The 27,690-nt window shown below is 43.3% G+C and overlaps 1 protein-coding gene and 1 long non-coding RNA gene across 3 annotated transcripts in view; one reads left to right on the plus strand and one right to left on the minus strand.

Moving 5' to 3' along the window:
• The first annotated feature begins 625 nt into the window (after positions 1–625).
• Positions 626–26,270, plus strand: LOC149976554 (uncharacterized). The gene is made up of 2 exons (XR_016487134.1): positions 626–849; positions 25,717–26,270. It is a non-coding gene; the product is annotated as an uncharacterized LOC149976554 (long non-coding RNA).
• The window catches only part of rnls (renalase, FAD-dependent amine oxidase), a 46,258-nt gene continuing 40,185 nt past the window's right edge, over positions 21,618–27,690 (minus strand). For both annotated transcript variants that reach the window (XM_021564781.3, XM_021564779.3), the window contains exon 7: positions 21,618–25,053. In XM_021564781.3, coding sequence (XP_021420456.3) covers positions 24,901–25,053 — 153 coding nt within the window. In that variant the 3' untranslated portion in view covers positions 21,618–24,900. The remainder of the gene's footprint in view (positions 25,054–27,690) is intronic.

The raw sequence follows: 27,690 nt of genomic DNA on the forward strand, positions 1-27,690 counted from the left end.
CCTTTAAATCACATTAGAAAGTCTGGATGGTAAATGAGAGAGCTGGTCGGGCCTCAGTGAGAACAAAAAGAGTTAAAAGGCTTTCATCAGACAAGCCAAAACCCGGCTTAACTGCCTTTAGTACAATAAACCGGATTGACATCAGATAACCCACATTAACAGCGGCGGAGATAGAGAGTTTTAGTCCAACAACAGAGTAATAAGTATCTTTACAACCAGCCTATCATTAAATACCATCTGGTCTTCCTGCGTGAGTTGACCACGGACGCCTGCCCTGGCTGAAGGGACCATGTCGTTTCAGACTGGCCTGTTTTTCCTATGTGTTCCAGTTCCACACTGGTCAGCTGTTACATAAAACAACGACGCACAGCGCTCTGGGCATGTGTTCAGAGGATATTTTAAAGTATACCACTGATAATGGAGTCACTGGGGGAAAAGGATGTCTTTATATGGTCACAAAGAGGAGTCCCAGTCACTAGTCCATTACTACAGGTCTGAGAACAGACGGCTCTCTCAGGCCGGGGACAAGAGGGGAACAATGTATGCATTTAGCCCTCTGCCCCCTCATGTGTCCTCTCTCTCCTCTCTGCTGTTGAGTGGATAGAGGAGGCTACACACTGCTAGTAGTACCAGTGATGTTTGGGGACAACACAGACACTAACCCTCCCTCTACAGGAGAAAGGGTAAGGGAAGGAGGGAGCATGGGGGCTGGGATGCGTGGAGTCACGTGACCTGTGCTCCAAATCCAGGAGTCCTGAGGGAAGGACTCCTCCCTACTGTTCAGGGACAGAGAGTCTTAAAAAAGAGTCACAATCGCCTCTTTCTACTGTCATCTCGTACAAACACCAAGTAAGTGGAGCTGATTATTATCATTTTTAAAAATCATTGTAATTGTCTAAATGACAACAAAAAAATCATTGTATAAGGGTTTCAGAGTAAGCAAAGAAATGTTGGTGTGTGTGTGTCCCTGTGTGGCATGCACATGTGTGTATGTGTGTATGTATCTGTGTGTATGCGCGCCCATGTGTGTGTGTGTGTGTGTGTGTGTACTTATGCGTAGGGGGATGGAGTCTCCTCGTGCTGCCTGGCTGGCTGCAGCTGGGGGTTAACCCACTTTTCCAGGCACCCCATGGCTACCTCTTCTCTCTCTACACCCCCCCCCCCCTTCCCCGATCACACTCCACCCCCCGCACTGGCAGTTTAGCATCCATAATCCCTGTCTGCATCACTCCAACTGCAGCCTCCGACCCCCTCCTACACCCGTCCCCAAAAAACAACTCTCTCCTTCAGGTAGCTCTCACTCCTCCATTAGATGTTGTGGATACTATGAGGATGCTGTGTTATGCACTATAGCCCGTTACCATATATATGATTGAATATTATCAACTCTAACAATATCGGAGAGGAAACTTGGACAAACTGCCGGGGGTGGAGGGGAGGGATAGCATTTGGTTGCAGTGAGGATGAATATCTGTGGAACATCTGTGGAACAGCTAAAGGAGATGCTTTGCTCGTTTTCTCATGAGCCCTGGGCAGAACAAGGCTAAGCACAGTTCCTCTCCCCATCTCAGCTCTCTCTCCTCAATGGCTGGTGTTTGTCTAAATTCTTAAGGGTCTTCGGACCAGCCCTGACACACAGGACAAGAGCAGGAAGTCAGCCCGGAGGTTTCATGTGTGATCAAAGCAAGCCCTGATAAGCCTCATATTTGTACCAAACCCCAGCTATTTTCAAATGGCTTTCATTCCAGCTAGGTAAATAATGTCTCAGTGTTCCGCCAGAACTCCCAACCCGTCCATCCCCCCTCACACTTTCCCCTATTACATCAATAGAGGGAAAGGGAAAGTTGAGAATCTAGATTTCTCCACAGGATAATTAATTTGCTGGGTATTAATGCTGATTTCAAAGGAGTGTGTGTTATAATATTAATGCTCTCAGGGGGCCTTACATCAAAACCTCAAATACTTCATTCATGATGACAAGAAAGTCAGCCACATGGAGGGAGTGAGGGAGCTTCGCTCTTTGATTCTCCCTCTTTCCATGTTACAGTCCAGTAACAACATTGTTATTCTGGACTTGTCTCATTGTAAATGAGATTTCCAGTCTACTAAAAGCCATGTTCTTCTTGTCATGTCTTATGAAACCCAACACCTTTTCCCTTTTCCATAAGAAGGCTGTGAGATTAAGTGGCCAAGAGTCCCTCTTTATCCCGAGTGGCGCAGCAGCCAAAAGCACTGCATCTCAGTGCAAGAGGCGTCACTACAGTCCCTGGTTCGAATCCAGGCTGCATCACCTCTGGCCGAGATTGGCAGTCCCATAGGGCGTCGCACAATTGGCCCAGCATTGCCGGGGTAGGCCGTCATTGTAAATACACATTTGTTCTTAACTGACTTGACTAGTTAAATACAGGTTAAATAAAATAAAGAAAAATCCCATTATTACGACATGCCCACACTATGAGAAGGAAACAGTACAGGCTTTTCTCATATAAAATATACTGAACAAAAATATAAGCGCAAAATGTAAAGTGTCTATCCCATGTTTCATGAGCTGAAATAAAAGATACCAGAAACTTTCCATACGCACAAAAAGCTAATTTCTGTCAAATATTGTGCACAAATGTGTTTACATCCCTGTTAGTTGAATTTCTCCTTTGCTAAGATAATCCATCCACCTGACAGGTTTGGCAAATCAAGAAGCTGATTAAACAGCATGACCATTGCACAGGTGTGGCACTCTGAAATGTACAGTTTTGTCTCACAACACAATGCCACAGATGTCTCAAGTTTTGAGGGAGCGTGCAATTGGCATACTGACTGCAGGAATGTCCACGAGAGCGGTTACCAGATCATTTTATGTTAATTTGTCTACCATAAGTCACCTACAAAGTCATTTTAGAGAATTTAGCAGTAAATCCAACCGGTCTCACAACCGCAGGCCACGTGTAACCACGCCAGTCCAGGACCTCCAGATCAGGCTATTTTACCTGCAGGATTGTCTGAAACAAGCCACCCGGAATGCTGATGAAACGGAGGAGTATTTATTTCTGTAATAAAGCCCTTTTGTGGGGGCAGACTCATTCTGATTGGCTGGGCCTGGCTCCCCAATGGGTGTCCTCTGGTCTGATTAAACAAAAATAGAACTCTTTGGCCATAATGACCATTGTTATGTTTGGAGGAAAAAGGGGGAGGCTTGCAAGCCGAAGAACACCATCCCAACTGTGACGCATGGCAGCATGGCAGCATCATGTTGTGGGGGTGATTTGCTGCAGAAGGAACTGGTGCACTTCCCAAAATAGATAGCATCGTGAGGAAGGAAAATTATGTGGATATATTGAAGCAACATCTCAAGATATCAAGTCAGGAAGTTAAAGCTTGGTCGCAAATGGGTCTTCCAAATGGACAATGACCCCAAGCATACTTCCAAAGTTGTGACAAAATGGCTTAAGGAAAACAAAGTCAAGGTATTGGAGTTGCCATCAAAAAGTCCTGACCTCAATCCTATAGAACATTTGTGGAGAGAACTGAAAAAGCGTGTGAGAGCAAGGAGGCCTACAAACCTGACTCAGTTACACCAGCTCTGTCAGGAGGAATGGGCCAAAATTCACCCAACTTATTGTGGGAAGCTTGTGGAAGGCTACCTGAAACATTTGACCCAAGTTAACAATTTAAAGGCAATGCTACCAAATACTAATTGAGTGTATGTAAACTTCTGACCCACTGGGAATATGATGAAAGAAATATAAGCTGAAATAAATCCTTCGCTCTACTATTATTCTAACATTTCACATTCTTAAAATAAAGTGTTGATCCTAACTGATCTATGACAGTGGATATTTACCCCGGATTAAATGTCAGGAATTGTGAAAAACTGAGTTTAAGTGTACTTGGCTAAGGTATATGTAAACTTCTGACTTCAACTGTAAGTCTACACACATCCAGCTCTCCTCCAGTTCTGACAGAAATGTTTGGGAGATAATGGAGATTGCATATTCTCCCCGGACCGCCGAGGACCTACACAGTGGGAGGACGATAACAGTAAACAAGGCGAGGCTGAAAAAATAATATGCTGAAATCTGTTAGAGAAAAACTGGTCGGTCTGACGCAATTCGGTGACCTCTGTGCCTTTCCCACAGCCGTAAAACCCCCAGAGTCTAAAGGCCGGAGAAGGCCACTGTGGTGGGCAGACAGAATGCTCTCGCGCTCTCTCTCTCCATCACTAGTTTATACTTTCACTCTCTGTCTCTGTCTATATCTTTGTCTCTCGCTCTTTCTCTCTCTCTCTCTATCTCTGTGTCACTTCCTCAATCTCTTTCCCTCTGTATCTCTGTCTTGCTCTCTCCATCAATTGATTGTTCTGTTTTGTTCTCTCTTTCTATCACTCTTTCTTCCTTTAGCTAGTTCCACAACTGCAAAACCAAAACTGACACTTCACGGCAAGGAATATGACCCAACAAACCCTGAAGCATAACTGATGCCTTTACGCATGGTGACCAATCAATCTCATTCAGGCTTCGATGGTAATGTACCAAAGTGTCTGATTGGTCTAGTGAGTAATAATGATTAATAATAATAATAATAATGTATTACATTTGTAAAGCATTACCATCATACAGAATAATCTCAAAGTGCCTAAAATAAAAAACAAGGGACAAGGACACCAAGAATCCCAGCTATCAACAGAAAGTCTTCCTAAAGAGAAAGATCTTTAGGCCTATTTTAAAAGAGCTCAGAGGCTGTAGTGCCTTCAGAGGGTCCGGGAGGGTATTCTAGAGGCTGTTGGCAGACAAGCTGAAAGCTGAAAGTTTAGTCCTGGGTGCGTAGAGGAGCAGGCTATCGCTTGACTTGAGGCTGCGGGTGGGTGGGTGTCGAGATGAGATGTGTCTCTCACCAGGTGCTGGGAGCACCAGGGGGGGGGGGGGGGGGGTAATTCATATAGTTTGCATGCTAGACTGAGCGTTTCAGATGGTTACAGACAGTTTCAGACATCATATCGAGCTAGACCAGCCCACGCCGTACTGCACCTTACCACAAAACACTCGTGATCAGCAAGGGATAGGCGTACTACAGAGAGCAAAAAGAGAAGATCTTGTTCTGACATTTGTAGCGAAGAGAAATGGAAAGAAACAGACAAGAGGCAGAAGGGAGGCAGGAACTAAGGGAGAGAAGAGAGAGAGAGTTTATTGTATCAACAGCAGTGTATCAAACTATTTGCATTAGCAAAGCTCTTGAAATGTTATTTTCCGTTTGTGACTCGCTAGCTTGTCTACGCAAACATTCTACCTATAAAGTAGTTTTACACCCTGAGTGCATGTATACTTTATGTCCCAGATATGGACCAAAAATATAGCAATTAATGTGTATATATGAAATGTGTATATATATATATATATATATATATATATATATATATATATATTGTTATAGATGAGAATTCTTCAGTGATCTTTACGATATCCCAAGCTGTTTCACATGCTTCCTTTAAGGGTTAACCTCGTCACAGGTTTGACCTTTCACTTTCTCACCTCAGAATAGAGATTGTGGCCGAACATGAACACATGCCAGATGACACAGAAAGAGTTTCCTGTCTTTGTGGGAAGATGACAAGTGAGTGTGTGTGTATGTGCATGTGTGCATGCACGTCTTAATGTGGGTGTGTGCAAGAGAGAAGGAGAGGGGAAAACTGTGAAGTCAGTGGACTAAATCATTCTTCATAGCTGTGAAACATGCTTATTCTCATGGACTCACAAACATGCTTGTTAGAGTTGCTGTAAAATCAGTTTGAAACAGTCTGGCACTCAAACCACATTTGAACGATCACATATCCCAATTTTTCATTGGAGTCACAAACCATGTGATAAAATGGAAGGTTGAGAATTTCCTGTCAGCTTTATAGGAAGTATAGCTTGCATTGTCTGTGTTGAGATAAACTAGTGAACAAAATGTTCCCGTACACATTCAGTTTGTGTATCAACAACTATAATTATTTGCAAAGATTAGATTCAGAGTCCTTGACCCATCGTTGTCACTTTTCCACCACAAAGGCCAGATTGTAAATTGATGTGCTGATGCCAACTTGAGCAACCAGAGCTGCCAAAAGTGCATAATAACAAACTCAAAGAAACACGCTGAATTTACAAGTCTGTAAACTTCCTCTGATGGTGTTCTTCTCAATAGAATAGTAGCAAAGTACCTACAGTTGAAGTTGGAAGTTTACATACACTTAGGTTGGAGTCAATAAAATTTGTTTTCAACCACCACACAAATTTCTTGCTAACAAACTGTAGTTTTGGCAAGTCGGGTAGGACATCTACTTTGTGCATGACACAAGTCATTTTTCCAACAATTGTTAACAGACAGATTATTTCACTTAGAATTCACTTGATCACAATTCCAGTGGGTCAGAAGTTTACATACACGAAGTTGACTGTGCCTTTAAACAGCTTGGAAAATTCCAGAAAATGATGTCATGGCTTTAGAAGCTTCTGCTAGGCTAATTGACATCATTTGAGTCAATTGGAGGTGTACCTGTGGATGTATTTCAAGGCCTACCTTCAAACTCAGTGCCTCTTTGCTTGACATCATGGGAAAATCAAAAGAAATCAGCCAAGACCTCAGAAATTTTTTTGTAGACCTCCACAAGTCTGGTTCATCCTTGGGAGCAATTTCCAAATGCCTGAAGGTATCACGTTCATCTGTACAAACAATAGTACGCAAGTATAAACACCATGGGACCACGCAGCCGTCATACCGCTCAGGAAGTCTCCTAGAGATGAACGTACTTTGGTGCAAAAGCGCAACTCAATCCCAGAACAACAGCAAAGGACCTTGTGAAGATGTTGGAGGAAACAGGTACAAAAGTATCTATATCCACAGTAAAACCAGTCCTATATCGACATAACCTGAAAGGCCGCTCAGCTAGGAAGAACCCACTGCTCCAAAACCACCATAAAAAAGCCAGACTATGGTTTACAACTGCACATGGGGACAAAGATCGTACTTTTTGGAGAAATGTCCTCTGGTCTGATGAAACAAAAATAGAACTGTTTGGCCATAATGACCATCGTTATGTTTGGAGGAAAAAGGGGGAGGCTTGCAAGCCGAAGAACACCATCCCAACCGTGAAGCACTGGGGTGGTAGCATCATGTTGTGGGGATCTTACTGGTGCGCCCAACATATGGAGTCTTAATGAGTTAAGATTAGATGAAACAGGGATAAATTATTAAGGTATTAAATATATTATTAATGAAGTAGGATAATTAATGCTGCAATTAAAAAGTCACAATAATTCCAAAAAGTGTCCCAGTCAGAAGTAATGAGTGACTAGACTGGACTGAGTAGCTAGCAGCTCTATGCACTCTCCCCTCCCCCACTCCTCTGTAATCAAATGTCAATGCAGGGCAGTTTTCACAGATTTTGTCCTCTTTCTCCCAAAGTCTAAAGTTCAAAGCTGTTACAGATGCATAACCGGGGAAGGCTGTTGTGGGTGTAGTATTCGCCGTGCAAGTTTAATCTGTGCTGAAAGGCTTAGCATCACAACAGACTACCCTGGCCTGCGAGCCCTGTCAGCGGCTGGGCCAGGCCAGTGTGTATGTGTGTGTGACTGTGTGTGTGTATAGGGCGCTGTCAGGTCAGGGGCCGCTTTTATCAAGCCCCCTGATTAATTATCTGACCCACTCTATTGGCACAGCTGAGGGAGATCCAATAACAATGTAGGGCTAAGAGCATTTCATCTACAAGCAGCTAGGATGAGAGGGAATACTGATACAGTGCACTTTAATACTACAGTACACAATAATACTACAGTACATTATAATGCTAGAGTACACTATACTATTATACTACAGTACGCTATAATTTCTAGAATGCACTAATACTACCAGAGTACACTAAAATACTATTCTACAGTACAATATAATACTATGCCACAGTTAACTATAATACTACAGTACACTATAATACTACAGTACACTATGCTAGTATACTATGGTACACTATAATACCAGAGTACACTATACTACCAAAGTACACTATAATACTATACCACAGTATCCTATAATATTACAGCACACTATAATACTACAGTAAACTATAATACTATACTACAGTACACAATAATACTAGAGTACACTACTACTACAGTATACTATAATACTATACTACAGTACACTATACTACAGTACACTATAATACTGCGGTACACTATAATGCTAGAGCACACTGTACCACTATAGTACACTATACTACTATACTACAGTACACTATACTACTACAGTACACTTGAATACACAGTACACTAAATAATATACATTAATATTATAGTACACTACAATACTACAGTACAATAGAATACTATCCTACAGAACACTATACCACTATAGCACACACACTATACTGCTAGAGTACACTATACAACTACAGTACACTATAATACTAGAGTACACTGTACTACGATACTACAGTACACTATAATACTACAGCACAATATACTACAATATTACAGTACATTACAATACTACAGTACACTATAATAGCACAGTTTACTATAACACTACAGCACACTTTAAAACTACAGGCCATTATAATAATACAGTGCACTATAATACCAGAGTATTCTACACTACTACAGTACACTATAATAGTAGAGTATACTATAATACTACATTACACTATAATACCACAGTCCAATATAATACTACAGTGTCCTATAATACTACAATATACATGCACTATAATACTATGGTCCACAATAAAACTACTGTATACTACAACACTACAGTAAATCATATTACTGCAGTACACAATACTATTGTACTATGGTACGCTATACGCTATAATACTGGAGTATGCTATACTACCAAAGTACACTATAATACCACAGTACACTGCAATGCCACAGTACAATTTAATACTTCAGTACACCAGTAATACTATTCTACAGTACACTACACTACTAGAGTACACTATAAAACTACAGTGCACTATACTATAGTACACTACACTACAGTACACTAGAATACTATGCTACAGTACACTATACTACTATAGCACACTATACTACTAGAGAACACTATAAAACTACAGTACACTATATTATAATACACTATTCTACAGTACACTACAATAATACACTACACTGTACTACTACACTACAGTACACTATAATACTACTGTACACTATAATACAATATTACAGTACACTACAATACTATAGTACACTATAATAGCACAGCATACTATAATACTGCAGTACACTTTAAAACTACAGTCCATTATAATACTACAGTCCACTGTAATACCAGAGTATTCTATACTACTACAGTACACTATAATACTAGAGTATACTATAATACTACATTACACTATAATACCACAGTCCAATATAACACTACAGTGTGCTATAATACTACAGTATACTATAATACTACAGTCCGGTGTAATACTAGAGTATACTGAAATACTACATTACACTATAAGACAGTACATTATACTACTACAGGGCACTATATGCAACAGTCCACTATAATACTACTGTATACTACAATACCACAGTACACTATAATACTACAGTACACTATACTAGTATACTATGGTACACTCCAATACTACAGTACTTTAATACTTCAGTACACTAGTAATACTATACTGCAGTACACTACTACTACAGTACACCATAATACTATACTACAGTACACTATACTACAGTACACTATAATACTATAGTACACTATGATGCTAGAGTACACTGTACTAATATACTACAGTACACTATACTACCACAGTACACTTGAATTCTACAATACACTAAATAGTATACTACAGTACACTAATATTACAGTACACTATAATACTACAGTACACTATACTACTATAGCACACTATACTACTAGAGTACACTATAAAACTACAGTACACTATACTATAGTACACTATGCTACAGTACACTATAATACTACACTACACTATGATAATATAGTACACTATAGTACTACAGCACACTATAATACAATATTGCAGTACACTACAATACTACAGTACACTATAATAGCACGGTATACTTTAATACTACAGTACACTACAGCCCATTGTACTACTACAGTCCACTATAATACCAGAATATTCTATACTACTACAGTACACTATAATACTAGAGTATACTATAACACCACATTACACTATAATACCACAGTCCAATATAATACTACAGTCCACTGTAATACTACAGGCCACTATAATACTACAGTACACTTTAATACTACAGTACACTATATTTCTACAGTTCACTATAATACCACAGTATATTATAATACTACAGTACACTATAATACTAAAGTATACTGTGTGTATCTGAGACTGGGCAAAAAGAAAACCGGCATTCACAGAGATGTGCCACAAAAAGACAAAATTACATAAAAGAGTGAAATACATCAGCCTCAACTATATTTTTTTAAATGATTTTTATTTTACCTTTATTTAACTAGCCAAGTCAGTTAAGAACAAATTCTTATTTTCAATGACGGCCTAGGAACAGTGGGTTATTAACTGCCAGAACAACAGATTTGTACTTTGTCAGCTCGGGGGTTTGAACTCACAACCTTGCGGTTACTAGTCCAACGCTCTAACCACTAGGCTATAACTAATACAGTATAACTTTGTAATATCAACAGTGCAGTTCAAGAAGAGTTAAGAAAATAAACTAAAGTAAACAATAATACATTAAAATAACAATAAAGAGGCTATATACAGGGGGTACCGGTACCGAGTCAGTGTGCGGGGGTACATGTAGGTAGGGGTGAAGTGACTATGCATAGATAATAAACAGCGAGTAGAAGCAGTGCACAAAACAACTGGGGGGGTATCAATGTAAATAGTCCGGTGGCCATTTGATTAATTGTTCAGCAGTCTTATGGCTTGGAGGTAGAAGCTGTTAGCGGAGCCTTTTGGTCCTAGTCTTGGTGCTCTGGTACCGCTTGCGTGCGGTAGCAGAGAAAACAGTCTATGATTTAGGTGACTGAAGTCGCTGAACATTTTTGGGGCTTTCCTCTGACACCGCCTAGATGGCAGGAAGCTTGGCCCCAGTGATATACTGGGCCGTATGCACTACCCTCTGTAGCGCCTTACGGTCAGATGCCGAGCAGTTGCCATACCAGGTGGTGATGCAACTGGTCAGGATGCTCTCGAAGGTGCAACTGTAGAACTTTTTGAGAATTCGGGAACCCATTACAAATCTTTTCAGTCTCCGGTGGGGGAAACGGTGTCGTCATGCTGTCTTCACGACTGTCTTGGTGTGTTTGCACCATGATAGTTTGAAACTTGAAACTCTTGACCCGCTCCACTACAGCCCCGTCAATGTTAATGGGGGCCTGTTCGGCCCAACGTTTCCTGTAGTCCACGATCAGCTCCTTTGTCTTGCTCACATTGAGGGAGAGGTTGTTGTCCTGGCACCACACTGCCAGTTCTCTGACCTCATCCCTATACGCTGTCTCATCGTTGTCGGTGATCAGGCCTACCACTGTTGTGTTGTCAGCAACTTAATGATGGTGTTGGAGTCGTGTTTGGCAACGCTGTCGTGGATGAACAGGGAGTACAGGAGGGAACTAGCACACACCCCTGAGGGGCCCCAGTGTTGAGGATCAGAGTGGCAGACTTGTTGTCGCCTACCCTTACCACCTGGGGTCGGCCCGTCAGGAAGAGGGAGGTGTTTAGTCCCAGGGACCTTAGCTTAGTGATGAGCTTCGTGGGCACTATGGTGTTGAACGCTGAGCTGTAGTCAATGAACAGCATTCCCACATAGGTGTTTATTTTGTCCAGGTGGGAAAGGGCAGTGTGGAGTGCGACTGAGATTGCATCATCTGTGGATCTGTTGGGGCATTATGCGAATTAGAGTGGGTCTAAGGTATCCGGGAGGATGCAAAGTATAACTTTGTAATAATTAAGGACTATTGGTTTGTTTGTGTGTGTGTTGTGTTAATGGAGGTCTGTAAGTACAATATGGCTATAAATGGGAGTAGGTAGAGGTGGTCCCTAACCACTGATCTAGGATCAAATAGGTTTCACCCCTTTAATGGATAACCACGATCTGTCTCTAGTTAACTTCTAAAAGGAAAGTGTTACAACAGTACATTCAACATTTCCTTCTGGTTTGGGAACCTCTTACTCAAGAGCAGATATGTTTTGGTGATATTCTACTCTCGTGTGTTTCGTGTCTTGTGTTTTGTGTTTTTATAAACAATAATGAACAACTTAGGTTGTAGTGAACACAAGGACAATCCGATAGATATAATGCATTTAATTTTCAATAACAAGCACATGTAAAGAAATAAATGCAACAGCATGCAATGGAAGGTAGCTGAAATCAGTAGTTCTGTAGTTGAGTTGATGCTGATCAGGCCCTCTGTCTCTTCTGATCGGTTCCCTCAGGCTCTGAACTTCGTGGGCAAAGGGATGATTCCCGTGTCGTCTTCCGGGTGACCCTGGTCACACTCGAGGCAAGGACACAGTCACTGTCCTTGTCGGACCAAATCTTTTATTTTATTTTCTTTTATTCATTACCTTTATTTAAAAATATAAATAATGCACTTAATTTCAAGCACTTTATTCAAGTCACCCAAGTACACTTGTACATAGGAGAGAGTACACAAAAGCAAGAAAATGACAACTTAAAAATAGAGCAAAACAGAATATATACAGAATAGTTTCTTCCAGAATGTGCTTGAAGGTGGCACTGCCTCGTTCTCTTCCAGGGGACCTATGGTGGCACCATAGGGATGAGAAAACTGATTCTGTGGTTCTCTGCTGAGAGAACCTTGGAACAATAGAGGTTCTCTGGTGAGTCTTCTGGCTGGGGACTGCCTGGTCAGGATACTGCTGTGGCTGACTCCCTGTTCATTGGCACCACCACAGGGACAATAAGGACACAGTCAGGCCCTCTGGTCAGACACAAAGCCACATTTGTAGTCAGACTCGTAAATCAGACTAATTTTCAAAGTGATAGTAGCCACCTCTCGGGACTCTTTTGGCTGGTCTTCTGACTCAGAGGTGGACACGTAGCCATAGTCGCCCAAATCAGTCAGAGTTAGAGTCAGACTCAACCTTATCAGACAGAGTCGGACACGTAGCCAAAGTTATAGTGACGATCCAAATTTGTTCAAGGTGTCTCAAAACAATGTGTCTTCTCAGAAGGTGTGGTTATTTTTGAGGAGAATATTGAATCTCTGGAATGTTGGGACGTAGAATCCTATTGATGGTTTCCATGGCAAACCAAGTTGATTTATTTGTGATCAACTAGATACATGCAGGTGATGGCATAATTAGTGGTTACGTTACGTTCAAATTCAAACAACTATGGTATTTGTTCCCGTGAGGGAACTTCATAAAGAAGTACAGGGAACAGAGGACATTTTTTAAAAAGCAGTCAGTGTGTGTGTGTGTGTGTATGTGTGTGTGTACGTTTACAGTATATGCTGCTCTTTCTCTTTCTCCTGAGAGCTTGACTGTGCACACTTCCCTTAGAGTGGCTGTGATACGGCCGTAATAACCTATGGTCAGTTAGGGAGTATTAAATATCCTCTTCATAAAATCCCATTCTTTCAGGTTGGATTTCTTTAACCGTCATGTCTTTGGCATCGCTACTAAACCGATCAGTCTGCCCCTCCCTCCCTCCCCTTGTTCTGGCCCCAGATTTAATCTCCCCCTGTCCTGGCCCCGGATTTAATCTCCCCCTGTCCTGGCCCCGGATTTATTCTCCCCCTGTCCTGGCCCCGGATTTAATCTCCCCCTGTCCTGGCCCCGGATTTAATCTCCCCCTGTCCTGGCCCCGGATTTAATCTCCCCCTGTCCTGGCCCCGGATTTAATCTCCCCCTGTCCTGGCCCCGGATTTAATCTCCCCCTGTCCTGGCCCCGGATTTAATCTCCCCCTGTCCTGGCCCCGGATTTAATCTCCCCCTGTCCTGGCCCCGGATTTAATCTCCCCCTGTCCTGGCCCCGGATTTAACAGCAATGATTGTAGGAGGCCCCTCCTCTCCTCTTGTCTGAAGCTGAACCACTCTCTTATCAGTTCCTGAGGGCCCCGGGGCCTCTAATCACAATCCTCACATCACTGACCACTTGCACACAGCTCAATGACAACCCTTCTCCCCCCCTCACATTGCAGCGGAGTTTGGGTGTCTACACACACACGTAACCAATTCAACTGAATGATGAGAACTGATCTACGATGTTGCAATCAAAAGCTGCATGTTATGCAAAAAAACACATTCTTCAGTATTATTCATGTGCAGCACGACACGTTTTAGGAGGATTGTTGTCTTTCGGCCAATTGGGGGAGAGAGAGAGAGAGCAGTAAGAAGACAGGAAGTGCTGTGTGACTCGGTGTCGGGCCTGACAGGAAGCAGTGTGTAGTTTGTGGCGTGGCGTCAGTTCACCATTCCCGCTGCGGATGGCATGGCCCAGAGCCTGATAACGTCACACACGGCAGGAGACAGACAGGGCTGTCCTTCACTGTCTGTCTACTCTCAAAAAACAATTCCTGCAAAGCGGGAGGCCCACACTGGTCAGACGAGTTAGGCTTGACTCACCTTGGCAGCCCTGCAGATTCCAGGTATTGAGTAGCTTGCTCGGCTGGCTGTGGCGCAGCACAGTAATGACAGCCAGCAGTAGCTCTACAATCACTGGAACTGGCTGAGGAATCGACACACCATTAGGCGCATGTCATTTTCTTGCTGCTGTAGACAGTACACCACCTCCTGGGCTTTACTGCAGTGTTAATACCTCTGGGCTTTACTGTAGTGTTAATACCTCTGGGCTTTACTGCAGTGTTAATACATCTGGGCTTTACTGTAGTGTTAATACCTCTGGGCTTTACTGTAGTGTTAATACCTCTGGGCTTTACTGCAGTGTTAATACATCTGGGCTTTACTGTAGTGTTAATACCTCTGGGCTTTACTGCAGTGTTAATACCTCTGGGCTTTACTGTAGTGTTAATACCTCTGGGCTTTACTGTAGTGTTAATACATCTGGGCTTTACTGTAGTGTTAATACCTCTGGGCTTTACTGTAGTGTTAATACATCTGGGCTTTACTGTAGTGTTAATACATCTGGGCTTTACTGTAGTGTTAATACCTCTGGGCTTTACTGCAGTGTTAATACCTCTGGGCTTTACTGTAGTGTTAATACATCTGGGCTTTACTGTAGTGTTAATACCTCTGGGCTTTACTGTAGTGTTAATACCTCTGGGCTTTACTGTAGTGTTAATACCTCTGGGATTTAGTGTTAATACCTCTGGGATGTAGTTTTAATACCTCTGGGCTTTACTGTAGTGTTAATACCTCTGGGATGTAGTGTTAATACCTCTGGGATGTAGTGTTAATACCTCTGGGATTTAGTGTTAATACCTCTGGGATGTAGTGTTAATACCTCTGGGATTTAGTGTTAATACCTCTGGGATTTAGTGTTAATACCTCTGGGATGTAGTGTTAATACCTCTGGGATGTAGTGTTAATACCTCTGGGATTTAGTGTTAATACCTATGGGCTTTACTGTAGTGTTAATACCTCTGGGATGTAGTTGTAATACCTCTGGGCTTTACTGCAGTGTTAATACCTCTGGGATGTAGTTTTAATACCTCTGGGCTTTACTGTAGTGTTAATACCTCTGGGATGTAGTGTTAATACCTCTGGGATGTAGTGTTAATACGTCTGGGATGTAGTGTTAATACCTCTGGGATGTAGTGTTAATACTTCTGGGATGTAGTGTTAATACCTCTGGGATGTAGTGTTAATACCTCTGGGATTTAGTGTTAATACCTCTGGGATGTAGTGTTAATACCTCTGGGATGTAGTGTTAATACCTCTGGGATTTAGTGTTAATACCTCTGGGATTTAGTGTTAATACCTCTGGGATTTAGTGTTAATACCTCTGGGATTTAGTGTTAATACCTCTGGGATGTAGTGTTAATACCTCTGGGATTTAGTGTTAATACCTCTGGGATTTAGTGTTAATAGCTCTGGGATTTAGTGTTAATAGCTCTGGGATTTAGTGTTAATACCTCTGTGTGTTGTCAATTTGCAGTGACATGATGCATTATATTATAGCAGTGATGTAATAGTCACTGCTTACTCTTGCGACACAGGATTTGAACGGCACCCCCAGAAAGCAGTAATGATGAAGAGTTGGGCATGGGAATAGTAACCCCATTCGTAAAATCCTTGTGCTCATGAAACATCAACAAATAGAGGTGATGCTACTGATGTGGCTGTATAGTGGGGGTGCTGAGGTAATGTGTTGGAGCTCTTTAGTAGAACAAGTCTGTCTGTATTTTCTGACTGACTGTCCCTCCCTCCCGGATCAATAGTGAGCTCTTAGGCGATCCACTGACTGTGCTCAGAGGGCTGTGCCTCCCTGCCTGTTTCTCAGCTCTGCCACAGAGAGAGAGAGAGAGAGAGAGAGAGAGAGAGAAAGAAAGAGAGAGACGGCTGCTATGGTGACGTCACCTCCCACGGGGAAGCGCACCGCCTCTCTCCTTATCCAAGCCTGGGCGCTCTGGGGTGTTGAGGAGGAGTCTTAACATCCTAATCTACTGTCTGGCACACACACACACGATTATATACGCGTGCACATGCACACATATCCATGCATGCACACACATACATTGTTGTATGCCTGTGCACATGCACGTATGCACACACAAACTTTTATGAATGTGCACTCACACAAGGGGCCACAGAGTGGACTCACTTTTCCTAAAAACCCAAACCCATTTTTCCTCATGTCCTCCCTGAAGACATATTTTCCCCTGGGCAGATAGCCTTCCACCAGCAGAGTAATCTTATTAAGAAATGCTCTTGGATCCGAACAACCCCTCCCCCTCCATCCCCAGTGGGAACAGAGTAGAGTGATCGCTCTGAGACTTTTCATCCCAAACCGGGGGAGTCACATGACAAGCCATGACCTGAATCCTGCCCTTGTTGCCCCAGACGGAGGGCTAGGGGGGTGGAGGTAGAGGAGGGTGGAGCTCAGGAAGTTGGTGGCATCTTAATTGGGGAGGACGGGCTCGTGGTAACATTGGGGGGGGGGGGGTGAAGGTAGAGGGGGGGGGGTGGGTGGGTGGGTGGGTGGAGGTAGAGTGGGTTGGGGTGTAGGTAGGGGGGGTGGAGGTAGAGTGGGGAGTGGCTGTAGGGGGGATGGAGGTGGGGAGGGGGGTAGAGGTAGAGGGGGTGGTGCCATCTGCCAGTGACTTTGCAAAAATGCAAATCGGCTACCCACAGTGCACAGCAGACGCGCAGCGCGCTCCATCAGAATAGCCTACAAAAATAGGTCAGATCCACCATGAGCCTAGTGTCTTGGGCAGCATGCTTTAATGCTTTGTGTAACGGGGGGGTGGGGGAACTCTTCACAGAGAGAGACAGAGAGACAGAGACAGACAGAGAGAAAGACAGAGAGAGAGAGAGAGAAAGAGAGAAGGGGTGGATAAAAGTGAAAAGGAGTCGGGGGAACATTTTAAATGAGTGCTGGCAGTGAAACAAAGGCTTCGCTTGACTTTGTCATTTACCAAGCACTCTGCCAGCCAGCCAGTGAGAGTGGCACAGTGCCTGCAGCTCTTCTCACTGCTCCAAACGCAACGCTGCTCTGTTCTGTCTCTCGTCCTGCCGAACAATCACACAGCAGTAACCATCCAACCAGCCACACACAAGCCCACCGGCAGACCCAGGTTTACTCTAACAACACCGTCCTCCACAACCCAAATCCCCAGCATTCTTCTCCCCTCCGCCGCCTAACTCTTCATCCATAACCAATTCTTTCTTATCGGATGCTAAAAAAAGATCAAAGACCCCCAGCTGGGGATGGGTGTGTTAATGAGAGTCAGACAGGCAAGCAGGAAGAGAGGCTGGCAGGCAGAGCAGAGGCAGGCAGAGCAGAGCAGAGGCAGGCAGGCAGAGAGGCAGGCAGGCAGAGAGGCATGCAGAGGCAGGCAGACAGAACCGAGGCAGGCAGAGCAGAGGCAGGCAGAGAGGCAGGCAGCTGATGCAACGTTGTGGCAAGGCTAGTGCAATCCAGGCAGCTGACTTATTTTTCTTGCAGGATGACTCTGATGAATTATGCATCCCTTTGGAGCAAAAAGCTTCCCTCTCGCCCCCCCCCCCCCCCACCCCCCTCCCCCTCTTGCCTGCTGCAGTTCTGCTCTGTTCCACCCAGTCTCTGGATGAGCATTAGCATGTCATCTGAGCAGCTTCCATCTCTCTCCTCCTGCCCCTCACGTGAAGCTTGGTGTGGCACGAGGGGTACAGTGACTGATGTACTCTGTGTGCTTAGTCTATGTCTTGCGTTGTGCGACTTGCTGAGTGAAAATGTTACAGGAGATCACACACACACACACACACATGCAGTTGAAGTCGGAAGTTTACATACACTTAGGTTGGAGTCATTAAAACTCGTTTTTCAACCACTCCACAACTTTCTTGTTAATTTTTAGTTTTGGCAAGTCAGTTAGGACATCTACTTTGTGCATGACACAAGTAATTTTTCAACAATTGTTTACAGACAGATGATTTCACTTAATTCACAGTATCACAATTCCAGTGGGTCAGAAGTTTACATACATGAAGTTGACTGTGCCTTTAAACAGCTTGGAAAATTCCAGAAAATTATGTCATGGCTTTAGAAGCTTCTCATAGGCTAATTGACATCATTTGAGTCAATTGGAGGTACACCTGTGGATGTATTTCAAGGCCTACCTTCAAACTCAGTGCCTCTTTGCTTGGCATCATGGGGAAATAAAAAAAAAAAAATTGTAGACCTCCACAAGTTTGGTTCATCCTTGGGAGCAATTTGCAAACGCCTGAAGGTACCATGTTCATCTGCACAAACAATACTATGCAAGTATAAACACCATGGGACAACACAGCCATCATACCGCTCAGGGAGGAGACGCTTTCGGTCTCCTAGAGATTAACTTACTTTGGTCCGAAAATGTGAAAATCAATCCCAGAATAACAGCAAAGGACCTTGTGAAGATGCTGGAGGAAACAGGTACAAAAGTATCTATATCCACATTAAAACGAGTCAAATATCGACATAACCTGAAAGGGCACTCCGCAAGGAAGAAGCCACTGCTCCAAAACCGCCATAGAAAAAGCCAGACGACGGTTTGCAACTGCACATGGGGACAAAGATCGTACTTTTTGGAGACATGCCCTCTGGTCTGATGAAACAAAAATAGAACTGTTTGGCCATAATGACCATTGTTATGTTTGGAGGAAAAAGGGGGAGGCTTGCAAGCCAAAGATCACCATCCCAATCAAGAAGCACGGGGTGACATCATCATGTTATGGGGGTGCTTTGCTGCAGGAGGGACTGGTGCACTTCACAAAATAGATGGCTTCATGAGGAAGGGAAATGATGTGGATATATTGAAGCAACATCTCAAGACCTCAGTCAGGAAGTTAAAGCTTGGTCGCAAATGGGTCTTCCAAATGGACAATGACCCCAAGCATACTTCCAAAGTTGTGGCAAAATGGCTTAAGGACAACAAAGTCAAGGTATTGGAGTGGCCATCACAAAGCCCTGACCTCAAATCTATAGAACATGTGTGGGCAGAACTGAAAAAGCGTGTGTGAGCAAGGAGGCCTACAAACATGACTCAGTTACACCAGCTCTGTCAGGAGGAATGGGCCAAAATTCACTCAATTTATTGTGGGAAGGAAGCTTGATGAAGGCTACCCGAAACATTTGAACCAAGTTAAACAATTTAAAAGCAATGCTACCAATTAACAATTGAATGTATGTAAACTTCTGAACCACTGGGAATGTGATGAAAGAAATAAAAGCTGAAATAAATTATTCTCTCTACTATTATTCTGACATTTCACATTCTTAAAATAAAGTGTTGATCCTAACTGTGGTGATCCTAATTTTTACGAGGATTAAATGTCAGGAATTGTGAAAAACAGAGTTCAAATGTATTTGGCTAAGGTGTATGTAAACTTCCGACTTCAACTGTAAATAGTATGCATGCACACACACCTTAGGGCCTTACAATTACACACTGGTGCCAGTTGTGGTAAGTTGGCTTCATATCACACTCCTATTATAAAGCAGACCGTCCACACCGCAGTAAAACTGCAGTTACTGGAAAGGAAGTGCTTCCATTTTATTCTACCACTCTGTTTTTATATAGTCACATATCAGTTAAAACCCTGAGAGAAATGTGCTTGTATCTGACCCTGAATCCCGTTATCTGGTTTTAATGTCCATCCAGAACTCCCTTTCAGCCAATCAGAACTGAGTATTCAACAATGCTGTGGTATAATTATGCAATAAGGCCAGAGGGGGTGTAGTATATGGCCAATTTACCACGGCAAAGGGCTGTTCTTACGCATGATGCAACGCAGAGTGCCTGGACACAACCCTTAGCTGTGGTATATCGGCAATATACCACAAACCCTGAGGTGCCTTATTGCTATTATAAACTGGTTACCAACGTAATTAGAGCAGTAAAAATAAATGTGTCATAACCATGGTATACGGCTGTCTGCCAATCAGCATTCAGGGCTCGAACAACTTTAACGTATTGTTCAGTGACAAGTGTTAGATCAAGAAAAACCCTCCAAAAACAGGGCAAACCCTTTGATAATAGCGAACCTCCCAAGCATGAAGAAAACTACCCAAACTCCACAAATACAGCGCATGGTGATGCATCAGTATCCGAACCCCCCTCCCACCACTCTCAACCCCCTTTCCTGTCTCTCATTTCTTTGGATAGTTTTGGCCTCTTCAAGCCAGTGTGTGGAATCTGTTCAGTGGGCTGCTCATAATGTTTTATAATTATTTAAAAAAAGAATACCACAAAATCAGTCAACTAGACCTTTATTACTCCTGTACGAGGGGAGAAACATACTCATCACCACCCTAACCCAAAACATCTTCCTGCGGCCATGCGCTGGGTGTGTACACACACACACTGTAAAAACACTAAGCACATATGTGTGTGCATGTGTATGTAGGCACGTGTGTGTGTTAACCCCGATCTGGGTGCTGCTGCAGACTAAGTAGAGTGGAGAGGAGAGTGGAGAGTGCCTACTACTACCCCAGCTGCAGCAGCCCGGGGCCCCGGCCCAAAATGCTGTAATTATGTTGGATTAGGGGGTGGGGGGGTGGCTCTCCCTCTCTAGACCGGCTGCCAAACATTTTGTCCCAGATTACTGCCCTGCCACTAAGCAGCTGAACTCGGCCAGCGGCGGACGGCTGCCCCGGGTGGAATTACACTGCCACGGACGGGGGGTGGCAGGGTCACAGGGCCCTTAGCCTCCATGGGCACAGGGCAGATCTGGGGTAAGTCATATCAGGCAGTCATACCCATAGTCCTCCCGCTGTACTAATGCCAGGGGTCACACAATGGTGGGTGAGATCTGGTATTACTCAAGCACTACATAGTGTGCCTACTTTGCCTAATGCATTTAGAAGTCATTAAGGGATCTTGATTGCTTTCTAATTGCTTTTTGACTGCCACATCCATTTTGTACGACTTTTCTCTGAGCTCTGTGCGGATTGGTTTCCATACCACCTGCCATCTTCCTGTGTATCAGTGCAAAACGCAAGTGGAGTTATAGACACAAAGTGGGAGAAAGTTTGAAAACATTTTTATTCAAGCTGAACCAAAATAAGGTGTTTAGAGAGAAATCCTGAGTAACAACACAATTACTTACAAGTACAGTTTTTCCATTTTGCCTGAACAAGGCAATAGAACAGAATCATTGTACACCTTTTTAAATTAGCAGGTCAAGGGGTGTGTTAAAGACCCCTGTTTTACATCAAACTACACATGAACACAGCATATACTCCTGTTCATCCTCCAGCATATGAACACCAAATGTATTTGGACAGTGAAACATTTAAAAAACAACATTTATACTCATTTTGGATTTGAGATTAAATGTTTCATGAGGTGATAAAAGGTGACATTTTGTACTGAGGGTAATTTCATAAATATCCATATAACTATTTAGAAATGAAGGCACTATATGTATCGAGTCCCCCCATATGAAGAAGTCATAAGGGAAAGGGGAGAATACCTCATCAGTTGTACAACTTAATGCATTCAACTGAAATGTGTCTTCCGCATTTAACCCAACCCCTCTGAATCAGAGGTGCGGGTGGCTGCCATAATCAACATCCACGTCTTCGGCCGCTGGGGGAACAGTGGGTTAACTGCCTTGCTCAGGGGCAGAACAACAGATTTTGACCTTGTCAGCTCGGTGATTTGATCCAGCATCCTTACGGTTACTGGGTTACTGGCCCAACAATCTAACCACTAGGCTACCTGCTTCCCCTTTAATTCACTTAGTGTATTAAAGTAGTATTTGGTCCCATATTCCTTGCACACATCAAGCTTGTAACGTCAAACTCCGTGGTTGTATTTGCAGTTTGTTATGTTTTGCCCAATAGTAACTGAATGGTGAATGGTGACTGGAGTAATTTTCTAAGTGAGTAGATCACATGTTTCTGAACAGTTCTAAATTAATCCTGATAAGGCCATGATTATTCATCATTCATTCAGGATTTTCAATAATGATGAGTGAGAAAGTTACAAAGGCTACAACAAAACATGCTAACATCTCACTATTACCAATAACAGGTGTTTTTTTTTTTGGGGGGGGTGACCTTTGTGCCTCTAACTTTCTCACTCATCATTATTCACAATTCATTCACGATTATCCATTCATTATGACATTCACGATTATCCATTCATTATGGCATTCATCTACATTTATATTAAAAGTGACACGACACATTATTCACCATTCAGTTCCTGTTGGGCAAAACATTATCTGAAACAACCAAAACAAACTGCAAATGCATCCAACACGTTTGCAGTCTCAAGCTTGAAGTGGTCACTGTGTGCTAGGAATATGGGACCAAATACTACATTTTTGACTACTTTAATAGACTGTTAGTGAATTTGTCCGAATACTTATGCCTTCTTCAAATGGGGGTACTAGATACATAAACTGTAAAAACAGATATACAGTGCCTTGCGAAAGTATTCGGCCCCCTTGAACTTTGTGACCTTTTGCCACATTTCAGGCTTCAAACATAAAATATAAAACTGTATTTTTTTGTGAAGAATCAACAACAAGTGGGACACAATCATGAAGTGGAACGACATTTATTGGATATTTCAAACTTTTTTAACAAATCAAAAACTGAAACATTGGGCGTGCAAAATTATTCAGCCCCTTTAAGTTAATACTTTGTAGCGCCACCTTTTGCTGCGATTACAGCTGTAAGTCACTTGGGGTATGTCTCTATCAGTTTTGCACATCGAGAGACTGAGATTTTTTCCCATTCCTCCTTGCAAAACAGCTCGAGCTCAGTGAGGTTGGATGGAGAGCATTTGTGAACAGCAGTTTTCAGTTATTTCCACCGATTCTCGATTGGATTCAGGTCTGGACTTTGACTTGGCCATTCTAACACCTGGATATGTTTATGTCCTTTTGCAGACTCCATCAGGTTTTCTTCCAGAATGGTCCTGTATTTGGCTCCATCCATCTTCCCATCAATTTTAACCATCTTCCCTGTCCCTGCTGAAGAAAAGCAGGCCCAAACCACAATGCTGCCACCACCATGTTTGAGAGTGGGGATGGTGTGTTCAGCTGTGTTGCTTTTACGCCAAACATAACGTTTTGCATTGTTGCCAAAAAGTTCAATTTTGGTTTCATCTGACCAGAGCACCTTCTTCCACATGTTTGGTGTGTCTCACAGGTGGCTTGTGGCAAACTTTAAACAACACTTTTTATGGATATCTTTAAGAAATTGCTTTTTTTCTTGCCACTCTTCCATAAAGGCCAGATTTGTGCAATATACGACTGATTGTTGTCCTATGGACAGAGTCTCCCACCTCAGCTGTAGATCTCTGCAGTTCATCCAGAGTGATCATGGGCCTCTTGGCTGCATCTCTGATCAGTCTTCTCCTTGTATGAGCTGAAAGTTGAGGGACGGCCAGGTCTTGGTAGATTTGCAGTGGTCTGATACTCCTTCCATTTCAATATTATCGCTTGCACAGTGCTCCTTGGGATGTTTAAAGCTTGGGAAATCTTTTTGTATCCAAATCCGGCTTTAAACTTCTTCACAACAGTATCTCAGCCCTGCCTGGTGTGTTCCTTGTTCTTCATGATGCTCTCTCTGCTTTTAACGGACCTCTGAGACTATCACAGTGCAGGTGCATTTATACGGAGACTTGATTACACACAGGTGGATTGTATTTATCATCATTAGTCATTTAGGTCAACATTGGATCATTCAGAGATCCTCACTGAACTTCTGGAGAGAGTTTGCTGCACTGAAAGTAAAGGGGCTGAATAATTTTGCACGCCCAATTTTTCAGTTTTTTATTTGTTAAAAAAGTTTGAAATATCCAATAAATGTCGTTCCACTTCATGATTGTGTCCCACTTGTTGTTGATTCTTCACAAAAAAATACAGTTTTATATCTTTATGTTTGAAGCGTGAAATGTGGCAAAAGGTCGCAAAGTTCAAGGGGGCCGAATACTTTCGCAAGGCACTGTATATGAACATTTCCTAAAAAAAAAGGTGACATTTTGTACTGTTGCTCAAATCCCAAAATACTGGAGTAAAGAGACATTTTAAATTGTGGCTTCACTGTCCAAATACATATGGTGTTGACTGTAGTATCACACAACATATCAAGTACCCCAGTGGATGAAACGAATCTGTTTTACAGATCCCATCCATTCACAGAGATGGATCATTACTCCCCCCCCCCCCCCCCCATCTCTGTGAATGGATGGGATCTGTAAAACAGATCAGTTTCATGCCCCCCTCTCTGGGCTAACATGCTGAACACATAGAACCCCACCACACTATACTCCCAACTTCAGAAGGCGGCATCAGAGAGAGTGCTTCAGAACGTCAAACACCTTCAGGGCAGACTCGATACAGCCGTCGAAATTGGAATGCGTGAAGCCGTCGCCCCCACACACCAACAGAGGCTGGGACAGCAGTGTCATCTGCCCCGGGCAGTCGGCCACCGAGCTCCTCACCTAATTAGTCGAGAAAGAGGGGGGTAGAGAGTTAGGGGGGGTGGGGGACTCTGGATAATTTTGAATTATTACCGATATTGAAATTCTCAGGAAAATATGAATCTCTACACTATTTGCCACATATCTATTCACGTAGATGTAGTAGAATGAGAATTGAGAGAATTATTTGTTTGTACTACAATTATCCTATTACCCTTTTACAGGGGCTGAGTCACTGTCTTACTGGTGCTCTTCCATGCCGTCCCTAGGAGGGGTGCATCACTTGAGTGGGTTGAGTCACTGACGTGATCTTCCTGTCTGGGTTGGCACCCCCCCTTGGGTTGTGCCGTGGGGGAGATCTTTGTGGGCTATACTCGGCCTGGTCTCAGGATGGTAAGTTGGTGGTTGAAGATATCCCTCTAGTGGTGTGGGGGCTGTGCTTTGGCAAAGTGGGTGGGGTTATATCCTGCCTGTTTGGCCCTGTCCGGGGGGGTCTCATCAGATGAGGCCACAGTGTCTCCTGACCCCTCCTGTCTCAGCATCCAGTATTTATGCTTCAGTAGTTTATGTGTCGGGGGGCTAGGGTCAGTCTGTTATATCTGGAGTACTTCTCCTGTCTTATCTGGTGTCCTGTGTGAATTTAAGTATGCTCTCTCTAATTCTCTCTTTCTCTCTCTCTCGGAGGACCTGAGCCCCAGGACCATGCCTCAGGACTACCTGGCATGATGACTCCTTGCTGTCCCCAGTTCACCTGGCCGTGCTGCTGCTCCAGTTTCAACTGTTCTGCCTGCGGCTATGGAACCCTGACCTGTTCACCGGACGTGCTACCTGTCCCAGAACTGCTGTTTTCAACTCTCTAGAGACAACAGGAGCGGTATAGATACTGAATGATCGGCTATGAAAAGCCAACTGACATTTACTCCTGAGGTGCTGACTTGTTGCACCCTCAACAACTACTGTGATTATTGTTATTTGACCATGCTGGTCATTTATGAACATTTGAACATCTTGGCCATGTTCTGTTATAATCTCCACCCGGCACAGCCAGAAGAGGACTGGCCACCCCTCAGACTGGTTCCTCTCTAGGTTTCGGCCATTCTAGGGAGTTTTTTCTAGCCACCGTGCTTCTACACCTGTATTGCTTGCTGTTTGGGGCTTTTAGGCTGGGTTTCTGTACAGCACTGAGATATCAGCTGATGTAAGAAGGGCTATATAAATAAATCTGATTTGATCCTGAAATCCCCAGTCTTTTCTAACAGTCTGTGTTCAGGGTAGGTCTATACATGGTGAGATACAATGGAGACTGCTGGAGGGGAGGACAATTCATAATAATGTTTGGAACGGAGCGAATGGCACCAAAATGCATGGAAAACATGCGGTTGATTTATTTGATACCATTCCACTAATTCCCCTCCAGTCATTACCATGAGCCCATCCTCCCCAATTAAGGTACCACCAACCACCTGTGGGATAGTACAGCTCAAGCCAGAAAAATGCACTGTCTTTGGCTAGACGAGCAGATATGAAATCAGCCTCGCAGCCAACTGTCTTCCTCATGTTTCAAGCCTGAATGCCGAGAGTTCAGTGTGTTAATGATTTGGGAGTGTAAACACACAAGTCTGTGTACGTGTCATAGCAAGGGCCATTTTTTAGAGGCTTCTGCTGGCCTGCACTGAGGTACACTGCCCCTCACCGCTAAGGGTAAGGAAATAGTATCCATTTCCTGCTGGGGCTTTTAATAGCCTACTACTGTGCTCTGATATCAACCCCCACTCTCCACCTCCCTCCCTCCATCCCCACTCCTCTCCAAAAATTAAATATTGTGTTTGCCCATGCATTTCTGAATGGTAATCACCATGTAAATCAATTGATAAGCATTCTTGTTGAAATCTAGCAATGGACAAATTGTTTGGTTTACTCTAGTGGTAAGTTGATACAGCGGGCCTGAGCTCTGCTGTCTCCATATACAGTGTGAGGCTGATTTTCCAGAGCAAAGAGCACGGAGTGAAGGAGGAGGGAGGTTTTGGACATTAAGATAAAATGCCCCAATATAAACACGTTTTATAGCAAGGAAAGCATGAGATTCTAGCAGCTGAGAATATGTTTCATGGCCAGGTCGCAGTTGTAAATGAGAACTTGTCCTCAACTGGCCTACCTGGTTAAATAAAGGTGAAATAAATAACTTAAGTATCTAAAGAGAAAGCAACCTATAACCTACATCTAAGAAACAGTTAACTACTATGTGTGTTAGGATAAATAATTTCCTCAAGTTAATAAATATATATATTTTACACTTCTCATTTAGAAGTCGCTCTTATCCATTTTCGTACTGGTCCCCCGTGGGAATCGAACCCACAACCCTGGTGTTGCAAGCGCCATGCTCTACCAACTGAGTCACACATGTTCCTCGTTCTCACAATGGCCTTTGCTAGAATGTCTGCTTGTGTATTTGACAGGGAGCTGATGTGTGTATGGTATGAGTGTGTGTGTATGAGTGCGTGTTTATTTCAGTACAAATGTGCATGTGTTCTACCATGGCCCGTCCAGTTCCAGTGGGCCTTGGCCCATGCTCTGGCACTCCCAGTGATGTGCCTCCCACACAGATGTTCTGTGGCCTCTGACCCCCAGCCCAGTCCAGCCTCGCAGAGTGTGTGTGAG

This window comes from Oncorhynchus mykiss, chromosome 16, assembly GCF_057628025.1.
Source record: "Oncorhynchus mykiss isolate SJ-2025 chromosome 16, ASM5762802v1, whole genome shotgun sequence".
NCBI classification, from domain to species: Eukaryota; Metazoa; Chordata; class Actinopteri; order Salmoniformes; family Salmonidae; genus Oncorhynchus; species Oncorhynchus mykiss.